This window comes from Lepidochelys kempii, chromosome 11 (genome assembly GCF_965140285.1).
Source record: "Lepidochelys kempii isolate rLepKem1 chromosome 11, rLepKem1.hap1, whole genome shotgun sequence".
NCBI classification, from domain to species: Eukaryota; Metazoa; Chordata; order Testudines; family Cheloniidae; genus Lepidochelys; species Lepidochelys kempii.
Genome location: NC_136390.1, coordinates 12,531,427 through 12,543,538, shown reverse-complemented (window position 1 = coordinate 12,543,538; position 12,112 = coordinate 12,531,427). Strand labels below are relative to the sequence as shown.

At 42.3% G+C, this 12,112-nt stretch overlaps 1 protein-coding gene across 9 annotated transcripts in view; it reads right to left on the bottom strand.

Annotated features, from left to right (window-relative positions):
- Positions 1-12,112, bottom strand: part of LOC144929079 (kalirin-like) — a 130,726-nt gene that overhangs the window by 85,186 nt on the left and 33,428 nt on the right. For 6 of the 9 annotated variants that reach the window (XM_073305149.2, XM_078854786.1, XM_078854783.1 and 3 more), the window contains exons 4-5: positions 8,066-8,161; positions 6,159-6,289 (exon numbers count right to left, since the gene is read on the bottom strand). In XM_073305149.2, coding sequence (XP_073161250.1) covers positions 6,159-6,289; positions 8,066-8,161 — 227 coding nt within the window. The remainder of the gene's footprint in view (positions 1-6,158; positions 6,290-8,065; positions 8,162-12,112) is intronic. The other 3 variants (XM_078854785.1, XM_073305152.2, XM_073305151.2) reach the window with 1 other exon arrangement.

Below are 12,112 nucleotides of genomic sequence, written 5' to 3'. Positions count from 1 at the left end.
TCCAGAGGACTTCACTGTCCCCTCCTAATTACAGTTAGTCGACGTGCTGGATGACTCCAAACCAGATCGTCACGTGAACAGTCCATAGAAATTGAAAGCGCCAAACCTGATTGGGCTACTGGGTGACCAACTTCCATAGCCCAACGCAGGCACCAAGGTAGGTACCGGAGCAGGCCTTGTCTTTGGCACTGTAAACATGCTGAGATGATGGTTGTCATCGTACACCAAAGATCTCACAGTCTGCGCCAAGGAATAATCTGTAGTTGGCGCCCATGCTGATACATGTTCCAGTAAAGAGGCTGTAGGATCCTAAACAGGCAGCAGAACGGAGGACTGAGCTGAAGTCTGCATAGTGTTCGCCAGAGCCAAGATAGTATCAGGTCCAAGGTGCCATTCAATTTCTTAGCTGGGACCAGCATTGGTACTGCTAACATGCCCTGTACTGGAGTGGAGGATGGGTAGTACTTAAAGCCCAGAAAGCTCTGCATGTCACCAATGCCTAGTACTGAACTAAATTTTAATTAAAATGAAGACACACTTATCTACTGGGTACCAACTGCTAACTATTAACAAGGAAGGTACAGAGCTAACTGCAGAAAAAAAGTGAGGCAAACTTCACAGGTAGCACCAGCTCAGGCCATGGGCAGTGAGAAGGAACTGAAGGGGACTGAGTGGTGCTGCCCTTATATAGTCTCAGGAAGGGCAATGAGGAGACACAAGGTGTGTGCATCAACCCAATGGGTATGGCTGCACAACAAAAACAAACCATTCCAGCTCCAGTGTGCTAGTTGCATTCATATCTAAGAAGAAGGTATGTGCACCACAAAAAGAACTAGACCCTTGTCCAAAGGACCCCCAACTCCACACATGAGAGGGTGCATAGAAGAGATACAGCAGTAGCCATAGAATCTCTGTTCAAGTACTTTATAGCCTTGTGGAAGAGGAGTATTTTGTTCCCCTAGCAAGCCCTCCCATGAGTAAAGTTCATTTATTCCATCTTAAAGGAACTGGCTTTAAATTTCACTTCTTGAGATTCAATGCTAGGAGAATGAATCCCATTTCCTTTCCAAAGGACTGATCTTATAGTAAATAATGCAGGTGTGGCAGTCAAAGGCTTTATGCTCATTTCAAAGCCAGTAATCCTGGGTAGAGGAAGCTTCAATGCACACAAACTCATATCAGTCAAACTGATTAGTCACGTACTGTTCTCTACATGACAATTTCAAGAGAGTTCTACCTGTCTTTCTACAGATAGTGTCCCTCTCAATTACACAGAAACAATTTAGCACTATGAACTAAATTCCATCCAAGTTCAAATTCAATAATGCAATGATGAGACTAACAAGATAGGGGAATGCTTTCATGCCTAGTGTCACATGTATACCTCAATCAACAGTGACCCACTTGAAATGACAGCTCTGTAGACAATACTGTGCTATACGGAAGCCCTTGTAAAGACTGAAACAGAAAACACAGGCATTCTGAAGAGGAAAAAGATCACATGGGCTAGTGAGAATTCTGAAGATAAGAAAAGACATGTTTGGTGACTGGTAAAAAACCCAAAATTATTTGATAAGATTAAGCGCTAACCGAAGCGATACTGTGAGACAGACTTAACCGGTGGGTGAAGGCATTCTGAGCTCATGTCTCAGAACAGAGAACGGTTGTTGGTATTCTGTACGATTAAACTCTACAGACAAACTATGAGATGAAATAGCAATGACGCCACCATGTGCCATTTCATGTGGAAAAACTTCCCTGCCTACAAAAACATCATGAACTAAGACGAAACATTAAAGACAATTCCATAGTTATGTGTGAGGTACAGAAAACCTGTGAGACATATGGAGATTGTCATATAGTGTGACGGCAGTGTTGGTCGCACTCATTCATCTTGTTTAGGCAAAGCAGAAAGGAAACTTTCTGTAGAAGAGGTCATGCAGCTTCTTGTTTATTTAACAGCAAAATCCAGCCCCTTTGGGTAGGAGCCATGGAGCGGCAGTGGAAAGGCCAGCTGCTCATGAGTTCCAAGAGCCACTCTGCCAAGTTCCATACTTGTGTAAAATACATGCTGGGCAAACTGCTGCTCCTTTACAAAGCAGCAGCATGTGTCCCTGGGCAAGCATATGCCCTATGCTTCTGTTCCCCTGGCTGACCTACATGTCCCTGTAAGGAATATGCTACACCTCCTTCGCCATGGATATACCAACAGATTTACTAGCTGAGAGGGGAACCCTGCACTTACCACTAGGTAGGACTCCTGTCCTGTTGCTATCCAGGAATGCTGGGTGTTGAGGGAAGAATTGCTCCCTGTTCTCAAGAACATTTCTCCTCTCCATCTACACTTAGGTTAATATGAGGCAGAATCTGGCATTAAGTGTCCATGAGATCAAAATCACAGAACACCAATGGTGGCCATGCTCCAGTGTTCATAGGTCTGAGGGCTAGAATTTAAGCATCCTTCAGGATAAATTGTAACAACCTCTGATGAACAAAGGTGCAGGATCAGTTTTGCCAACGCAGAGATACAAAGCAAAATGGTACATTTACTCTTGCTTCAGGAGCTTAGTTCAGCATCTACACTGCTTAAATTACATTCACTCACAGCTATAGAAGACCACATGGCTTTTCCCCCACCCCCATCATTTGAAACAGACATTTGTGTTCAAATGTCACTTGATACTTATATCAATTGTTTTACCATGTATGACATGTAATTACTACTTCCAAATTATACATTTAAAAAAAAAAAGAAGAAGAAGAGGGACGCTGCCAGAGAACAAGTTCCTTTACCGGTGTTTACTGTAGGTTAGCAAAAATGAAGTCATTTACAATGATGTAATCGTGGGGAATACAGGCATATTACATGCATTTTTCCGTTATAGAAGGTATTTTCTTCTACATGGTATTGGAAGGAGTGCGGGGGAAATGTCAAGTGGATGTGGACCATTCCCTCACTTTAAAAAAAAACATAAGTATTCCTACATATTGACAACTCCTGCAAATTTACTCTCATGTATCACAGCAATCAGAAAATATCCCTTTAATCTGGTGGAAATAATTCAGCAATATCTGCTGGAATAGGGATATGACACCACAGCCCATATTTTTCACAGTGATAGGATGTTGACATTATAAGCTAAGTTCCCTCGAAGCTGCACAGCAGGCTATAAAAGGTTGTTCAGGTATGCAGCCACAGGGGCCTGGAAAGGAGAGGAGCAAATTGGGGTGTGCACAGCTGCCAGCAGGGAGAGCTGCCGCTCCCTTGGAGCTGCTGCTAGTGTGTGGATACAAACTGCAACTGGCATGTTTTCCCGCCAGTAGCAGTTACCGCCATGTAAGGATGGCCTTTTCTGGCCCAGCAGAATTTGGTACCTTAGTGGTCCAGGGATAGAGAATTGAGGGATGGGGTTCCCGAGCTGCTGCTGGCAGGGAGAGGCACATCTCCCCCAGCCCCAGCCCCAGCCCCATAGCTGCTACAGTGAGAGAGGGCTCTGTGTGTCTGTCCTCTCTCCCCATCACAGAGCTGGGGCAGCCTGTACCCCAAACCCCTCATCCCCAGGTGCACCCCCCCGCCCTCCCCCTTCCTACACCCCAATCCTCTGCCCCAGCCCTGAGCCCCCTCCTGTGCCCTGAACCCCTCATCCCCAGTCCCACCCCAGAGCCCAGACCCCCTCTATCCTAACCTTCTGCTCCAGCCCTGAGCACCTCCTCCCCACCACACACACGCCAAACCCCTCAAACCCACTCCTACCACACACCACTCCATATTGGTGCACATAAAATTCATTCTGCACAGGGATGTAAAAAGTTAAAGGGAACATTGATAATGTATTTTATGCAAGGTAAGTCAGGTGAGAGATCATTGAAGAGGTTATGATTTGCAGAATGATTATCTTATTTGTATGCATGTATCATTTTTGTATCCAAAGTTATGAATATTGACTATATCTGTATTTCAAATGTAGTTACACCTGGGTAACACCCACTAGGCCAGATACTTTCTGTCTAGATCACAGGGGATTTCAAACTGTAAAGCAAGTGAAGCTTGCCCCTTAATTTGCAGCCTGCTTATATCTCCTCTTAGGGTGAAAATCTGCTATTAATATACTTAGATTGGATACAAAGTTTAGTTTGCATTTTTTGTTTATTTGCTAGGTAATCTGCTTTTATACATTTGTCATCACTTGTTAACAACTATAAAAAATTTAAAATTAACTTAGTCTTGCTTTATCAGAACTCAGGGGCAAAAGGGTGTTGCATATTCCCCTCCACATTGAGAGAGGGGGCAAATTTTATGAGCTTACGCTGTAGAGCACAAGACAGTATAATTTTGGGTTTATATATCAGCAGGGATGAGTGCCTAAGGAGCTGGGAGTAGCTTTCCCATGCAGGGGCTGGACAAAGTCTGCTTGTAACTGCACCTGGGTGTGTCCCTACCTGTATGTATTTGTAAGCTGGAAGGCTTTGTAGCTTGTCAAAGTGGTGCAGTGTAAAAGGGAGCCCAGGGGTACCCCAGTTCTAGGTGGTGCCCCAAGGGAACCCGTCACAAGGGGCTCACAGCACAGAGATTAAAGGTAAAAGGACACATACATGTGTCCACACAGAAGATTACTTGTAAAATCCTATCCATAGGTGGTAATATATTGTTTGTTTACTAAGAAATAAGGGTCATAATTTGAGTTTGAATTTGAGCTCCTTAATAGGTTATTAAAAACAAGAAACAAAATGGCACCACATACAGACCACAGAAAAGCTGACTGATCTTGAAAGCCACTAGCAGCTGTTTTTAAACATCCTGGAATAATAGGAATTATTTGGACTGAAATAGACACAAAATATATGTAGTGTACAGCTGCCAGAGCTTTCTGCATTTCAGAAAGTCACATGTATAGATATGTACAAAGTGGTAAGTTTCTCTATAGTGAAAAGAGAAGAATAAAACTTGCAATGGTAAACTAGTAATTCATTAATCAGACAGATACTGAAACCAAGTATGTGCCATATTGGGGCAATCTTCAGAAAAAGATAACAGTTTATATACCAGAGGAGTTCTCTACAGGTAAAGCTGGGTGCTGATCTCCAACCTGCCTCTCTAGTCCATTGAAAAAATGCATCTGAAAAAAAGTCACACTTTGTCCGCTATGATGAATACATCAAGCTCCTCACCAAATTGCTTCTCTGGCTTCTGCATCAAATTCAAAGGACTCATACCATCTTTCAAAGCCCTATGCTACTTTGCTCTTGCTAGCCTCTCGGCTACACCTTCCCCCTGCCTGGTTTCCTTTCCATGCCTAGAACCTTTCCCAAACCAGTCTGCTATTCCTCCACTGACTCACCCCTTGAACACTTCCATGAGGTCTATGCATCCTAGCTTTTCCCCTCAAAGTCTAAAGAGAGATGTTAATAGTGTTCATGCTGCAAGGTTTCATAATCGAAGCAACCACATGATCTTATTGTTATAACCCTTTACTTCCCTTCCCCAATCCTCACTATCTCTCTCATCCTTGCCTCGTGATAAACATACTGTAAGGCATGCTTTAATTTAGATAAGCGCGGTCAGGGCAGGAGTGTTCTCTTTTGTCTGTAAATCAAGGCACATTTCTGGTACTGTATAAAGAAAAATGAAGATCTATCTAAACTAGCCACCACCCTGTCAGCATGTATACAGCAGCTTTACAGAATAAGGCTTTGATGTCAATGCTAAAAAAGGGGATTCCACTTCTCATGAGATTAAGTACTGTGCAATAGTTATCTCGCTGTAAAATCCTAGCTGAGACAAGGTCCCTGAAGTTTTTACCTGAAGGGAGGTTAATATTTTACTGCGCTGCCCCGGGTTTCACCTTGCCTAGTTTACCTACAGAGCCTTGTCTCTACTACGATTTTACAGCAGGATTGATAATGGTACTTACTGGTAAGTTTAGCTATCCCATGATAAAGATGCACCATTTTCCCCTCTTCCCCACAGTACAGAAAAAGGCATCGATCTCTGATTTTTTTTAATAGCCTGAGAAAACCAGACAAGCAGAGAGACTAGAAATCTAGACTTTAGACTATCAGTCTTGTGTATCCTTTGCCAGAGCAGTGTTCCCTAATTTATAGCTGTGCACACTTCTACAGGGTGTATTTGAGAAATAAAAAGCAGCTAGATAACTTACATCCTGCCTCTCATTGCTTTGGCTTTTTGTTCCTCTTCAAGGTTTCTTGGGGGAGTTGAAGGCGTCAGCCCTTCATTTAAACACCCAGTGCCATCTTTTAAGCTTCCTCGATAAGTTCCTCCTTCTAGGGTCTAAAAAACCAAAGGATTATAGAACAAACGTTATCCTTGAGCTACAACGCTAGAGTTACCTTCTGTTGCAATAGTCGCCTCGGCAATTGTGAGTAGGGGAAACTAAAAACAGATTGATGTTCAGTTATGTCCCCCACTGTCCCACCTCAGATATTTAGTTGAAACCAGTTTGGTTATATTTCAAGTGGATATAGAAAAAAACAACCTGAAACCTACAGTCTGATTCACTGCAGCACAGCAGAAGGCATACACCATTAAGCACAGGATGAAAATGTTGGTTATGCTAAAAAACAAACATCTCAAATTATTCAGAGCAATCTGCAAAGAGAAAAATCCCATTGCCCTCCAAAATCAGATAGAATTAGGCTACAAGCATATATAACGATGTTCTATGGAAGATTAAATGAAGATACCTTCCAGAAAAGGAACATACAAAAACTGAAACATTGGTCTGAAACCCATTAAATATTACTGAGTTCAATAAGTGGGGGCGGAGGGGGAGGGAGACTAGATATCCTGCTATGAAAACCTCTAACAGAGTTAATATACACACTTTTTACATTTATCAGTCTCACTGTAATTTAAACCTTTTTGGTAGCTGTGAAATTTCTAGAAGTTCCCCTTCTTTTCTAGTGTCCTGCTTCTCCAGTCACAACAAGCCTATTTCATTCTGAAATATCTGTTTCCTTCAAATGCTCAACTTAGCCCTCATCCAAGAGCATACAACCCTGAGGACAACACTTTCCCCAACCAGATACTACCCCTGTGTGCTGAAATCTCAGACTGATAAAGCACCAAAACCAAAATTACTACTTCTACTGTGGAATCACTTTACCAGATAAAGCTGGTTCCACAGATTCGTAGGAATTCCAGCACCGCTTGTTTTCTTATTCTCCTCACCCTTAAAATGAGTGCAAGAAAATGAACTTTCAGATTCAACATAGGTCTGCCTCAACTGACTTTTTCATTGAGCAAAACTTGTTTAAGCTGTAGCATTTGCCCAAGTTTACAGGCCCAGGGATGTTTTACCCTATAGAGGATTGTTTCAAGCAACAATTAAAGGAAGCCAAAATCATCTCTTCCACACTATATGCAACTGCCCAGTAGAAAGAAGATTGAAAATTGCAAACGCATTACAGTAAATTCTAGAATAGACTAAAACCAGAGGATTTGTGGTGCTTCCACCATGGTAGAGATGAGAACAAAACTGATGAGATTTCTTTTTTAAAATAGCAGAAGAGGAAGTGATAGTTTTGATGAACCTTATTGAAATTAAAGCACCATCTATTACACATTAAGAAGTTAAACAATTTCGCTATTTAGGAGGAATGCAGATTCATTAAAATTTTCAGAGAGACTTAGGTCAAGAAATAATTGACAGCTGCTTCATAGCTAAACTCCCATGGTAAAAAAAAATTACCATATGATGAATAAGGCCTTGCCTTTAATATAATCCAAATGTTTATGTCTGTTCTGATGAATGGCTCTTATACACTAATATATGAAATTCATGGGTATCATACAATTCAAAGGCTATACAATGCTTTGAAAATTTAACGGACTTTGTTGCAACATCTGCACAGAAGCTTGCAACTGCATTTAATTTTAGTTGTGGCGTAACAATTGTTAGAACTTCTACACTGAACTGGAGAGCCTAAAGGTTAATAAAAATTCAGCAGGTGCAAAGGAGCAAGGAAATAAGGCAGACAGTTGAACTCATGCTACAGAGACAAGTTATGCCTATTCTGTACATAATTTCCAGGACACTACACTTACCAGCTTACTTTTGACCAACTTTTCTATTGCACTGACAAGATCCGCAGCAGTTGGGACATCAGAGGAGCTCTGACGAGCAGCTAGCAAAGAGGAGGACTGCAAGACACCAGTTTGCAAAGGAAAAGCAGGTTAGCAGGATGAGAAGGGGTTAGGAAAGTGACCAAACCAGCAATCAGTGAGGTAATGTTTGGGACTCAAGCAGGAAGAACATGGGCGTGTGAGGATTACATGCATGGTGTCAGGTAGCTGACTGTCACCAGACTAGCAAAGCACAGAATTAGCACTAGAATTCTGGGTGGCATTTCTGTGCAGGGTTCAAAACTTAGTTGCTAAAAGAACACTGTGCAGGGCTGGCCTGACCAGCTTGCCTGAGCCTCCCCACGGGACTGGCCCAAGTCATCTGCCCAGCACCCCCCCGTATGAAACTGGGGCTGGCGTTGCTGCTTGCTCAAGCCCTGCCTCCCCCTCTGCATGAGGCTGTCATAACCCTCTTTTTTTGGGGGGTGGGAGAGGGCGGGGACAAAAAGGGGAATTTTTCCCATTTGCTCATGCCAACTTGATCAGGGACAAATGCCCACTTTCATCATAATAATAAATAACAGGGACAGCCAGGACAGGGCTTTTTTTTTTTTAAAAAAAGGACAGTTCCAGCCAAAATAGGACATATGGTCACCCTATAACTTAGGAAAGCAAGTTTCCTTACCCATGTTGCAAGTCACAGGTAGATTATAATGAATAAATACTTTAAAATTCAGTTTTTTCCTTTCAAGGAACTCAATAGCTTTACAGACACTACAAAACTGATCTTGCTTACACAAAGGTAGACAATACCATTACCTTGATTTTACAAGTGGGAAAGTGAAGGCACACAGGGTTTAAAAAAACATTTTCAAGTAAATGAGAGCTGTGGATGATCAGTACTCCTTGGGAAAAGATAAATAAGTCAGGCATCAGGTGTCTGGTGTTGGGCATCCAAAAACTGAGGCAAAGTCAACAATGTGGGCAAGGAATTTAGTCAGTTTCACTTGCTGGTTCTCATACATTAGCACCATTCTGCAACATTTGGGTTGCAGAGATTTTTTTTTTTTAAATTTTAAAACTATGGCCACGCCTATACTACGGGTTCGGCAGGCCCAGCTGTCAGCGATGTGAACAAATGCAATCCCTGACCAACATAGCTAGGCCAGCAAACTGAGACAATGTGTAACCCCACCCCACCCCCAATTTCTGCTAGGTGGCCTGCCCCCCAGGCCTCCCCATCCCCCAGCATTGCCCCATGTGTTTCCTCTGGTCTAGAACAGAGACTTTCTAACTGGGACATGTGGCAATCATGTCCCCCTCACCCTCCAAAACCTTTAAATTGTGCCCCCCCACACACTCTCAATGGTTATGCATCGCACCCACCAGAAAAAGTCCCCAGTATAGATTTAGTGATACTGGCAAAGCTGAACCAACATAGCTTGTTCTGCTCAGGTGTGTGTGTGTGTGTGTGTGTGTGTGTGGAGGGGAGAAGGGGGGGTAATGTTTGCCAGCATAAGCCAGGTCCACACTAGGAGTGCTTTGCCAGTACAGCATACCGATGTAGGAATACCTGTAAGGTGATACTACTCGGGACCAGGCCTATGAAAGGAAAAGTGCTTCAAACACACCCCTATGTTCAAAGAAACATCTCTACAGGTATTAGCTTTCTATTGCATCTTACAAAACCCTAATATTTTTGAACTTGGGTGCCCAAAGTTCAGCACCTAAATCCATATTTAGCATCTACACTAAAAAAAAACAAAAGGGCTCTAGTTGTAAATGATGAGCACTCACAATGGAGCACAATCAATAGGTGCTATGAACCTCCAGCACCCCGAAGACAAACTCTCCTAGGTGAAAAGAGTCAGGCTGATAGAAGAGAGCTATGCTAGCTCGTCTGCAGTACAGGATAAATGTATTTTCAGACAAGTGCTGACTGCAACTCTGTGCCCCTTGATAATAGGTTCTGTGCATGCTTTAATGGCAGCCAGCTATAAAGATTCAGCTGCCTTTACAGTCTATCCCGTTAGAATGAACAACGGCTTATTTATCTCCTCAGTCACTTAGTGAAGTGGGGAGGGGGGGAGAGAAGAAAGAAGGGTACTGCTTCAATGAAGTCACTATTCAAGCTCTAGTAAGTGCACACTGGAGATTAAGAAGTGTTGGAGAATGAGACCCAGGAGAAGTGACATTGAAGATTAGGCATGTGGCCATCTCATTAGACAAACTATTGGGGGAGTCAGAAAACTGACAGGGGAGGGCTTGCTTCTGTTGTATGATACGGCAGCAGGGAAAGGGGGAAGAGGAGACTCATCCTACCCACTTTTCTTGAGGCAGTACAGAAAATGTGAACATATTGCCACTCTCACTTGGGTGAAAGCAAAATTACAAAAGACACATCTAACAGCTCTAATTAAAACACAAAGTTACAGATTATCAGGTTGTTAGTTTACTATTCAACAGAGGAATTACATTCTGGTTTTGAAGCTAATAATCTTTAAATTTTTATTCAAGATTACATGCAGATGTTGAAGCAGGAGAGGCATCTCTAGCAAAAAATGACTGACAAGCAGAGCTCTGAAGAGAGGAAAAACAGCTGGATGTTTAAGCCACCATTTTCAAATGTAGGTGCATAAGTAAGTGGGTCTGATTTTCAGAAGTGCTCAACGCCTGTAGCTCCCACTTATTTCAAGTAGCGTTGAGCCTGCTCAACGCTAGCAAAAAGTCAGCAACGTAGGTACCTCAGTGGTGATTAGATGCTTAATACTGAGCACTTCTGTTTTTTGCATTTATATTATTTTACATCTTCAGACCACTTTAGAGACAGTAAGCCAAAGCTGAGGGGAGGGGGAAAGATGTAGCACAGGGAGAGGGGGGGATGATTTGTGCCAATACTGGAACTTTCAAATGGTTTCACAAGAAAAAAAGTCTTGATATGGAATTAAAAAATTAAAATGCACAAGTCTTCCAGCTTCAAATGAAGGTAAACTAGATTCTCTTTGACAATGGGCGTTTACAGGGACAAACGAAAGTAGTGTTAGAATTTCCCCATATGCAAGCTGTGTTCCTCATTATGGTAGTCAAGGGCCTCACAGTCAGCACGTGCAGAAACACAATATTCCAGTTAGATAGGGAACAGAATGGAGCTAATCACCGACTTTCTCCAGCCAAACCAAAAAAGTTTAAAAACAAAAAAACAGTTCCTTTTAAAAAGAAGAATTTTTCCTTGCCAAAACCAAAAGGCAAAGAAATTGTTTAAAGTGTTTTAATGTCATTTCAAAATGGAGTGTTAATTTGAAAATACTTGGTTTCAAAAACATCAATACATTTTGTTTTGATGTGTCTGAAGTTTTTCCCCTGCACCCCGCTCAATTTTTTGGCTGAAACTATTCCTTGAATTTACAACTAGTTGTCATGCCCTGAAAAGTGTGGCTTTTGGCGAGTTTGCTATTCGTTAAGAAAAAGTGTGGCCAGCTTTAATAGGGACATACTATTATTCTGGTTTTACAAATAGACAACTGAGGCACAGCGACTAAGCAATTTGCTCAAGTCGTCTGTGGAGGAGCAAGGAATTGAATCCAGGCCGCCCAAGTTCCACATTAGTGTTCTGTACCAGACCATCCTTCTTCTCATAAAAGACAGAACCTCAATGCAGAGTAGAGTAAAGTTAAGTTGTCTTTGTCAGGCAAGTCAGAGGCACAGTTTCCAGCAAGTGGAGAAGGCCCATACCAGGCTGTTTACACAAGGGTGAATGTTTGAAGGGGAGTGCCTCGACCTGCATTTTAAAACACCTAATTCTGGATCCATGCTCAAAAGTTAGAATACAAGCCAAGTCTGCCAGTTATTCTCCTTTGGGATGGGGGAAGTAATCAGGATGCCAAAAGGCTCTGTAAAGTTTATCTATATGGAGAAGATAACAGATTAGTTCATCAGCATCAAGTGTTAGAGGGTCACGCATGCACCATAGACCCTAAAATCTCCTGGCATGTTAAACATCAGAAGTTGTGACCAGAGGCATGAGACAGA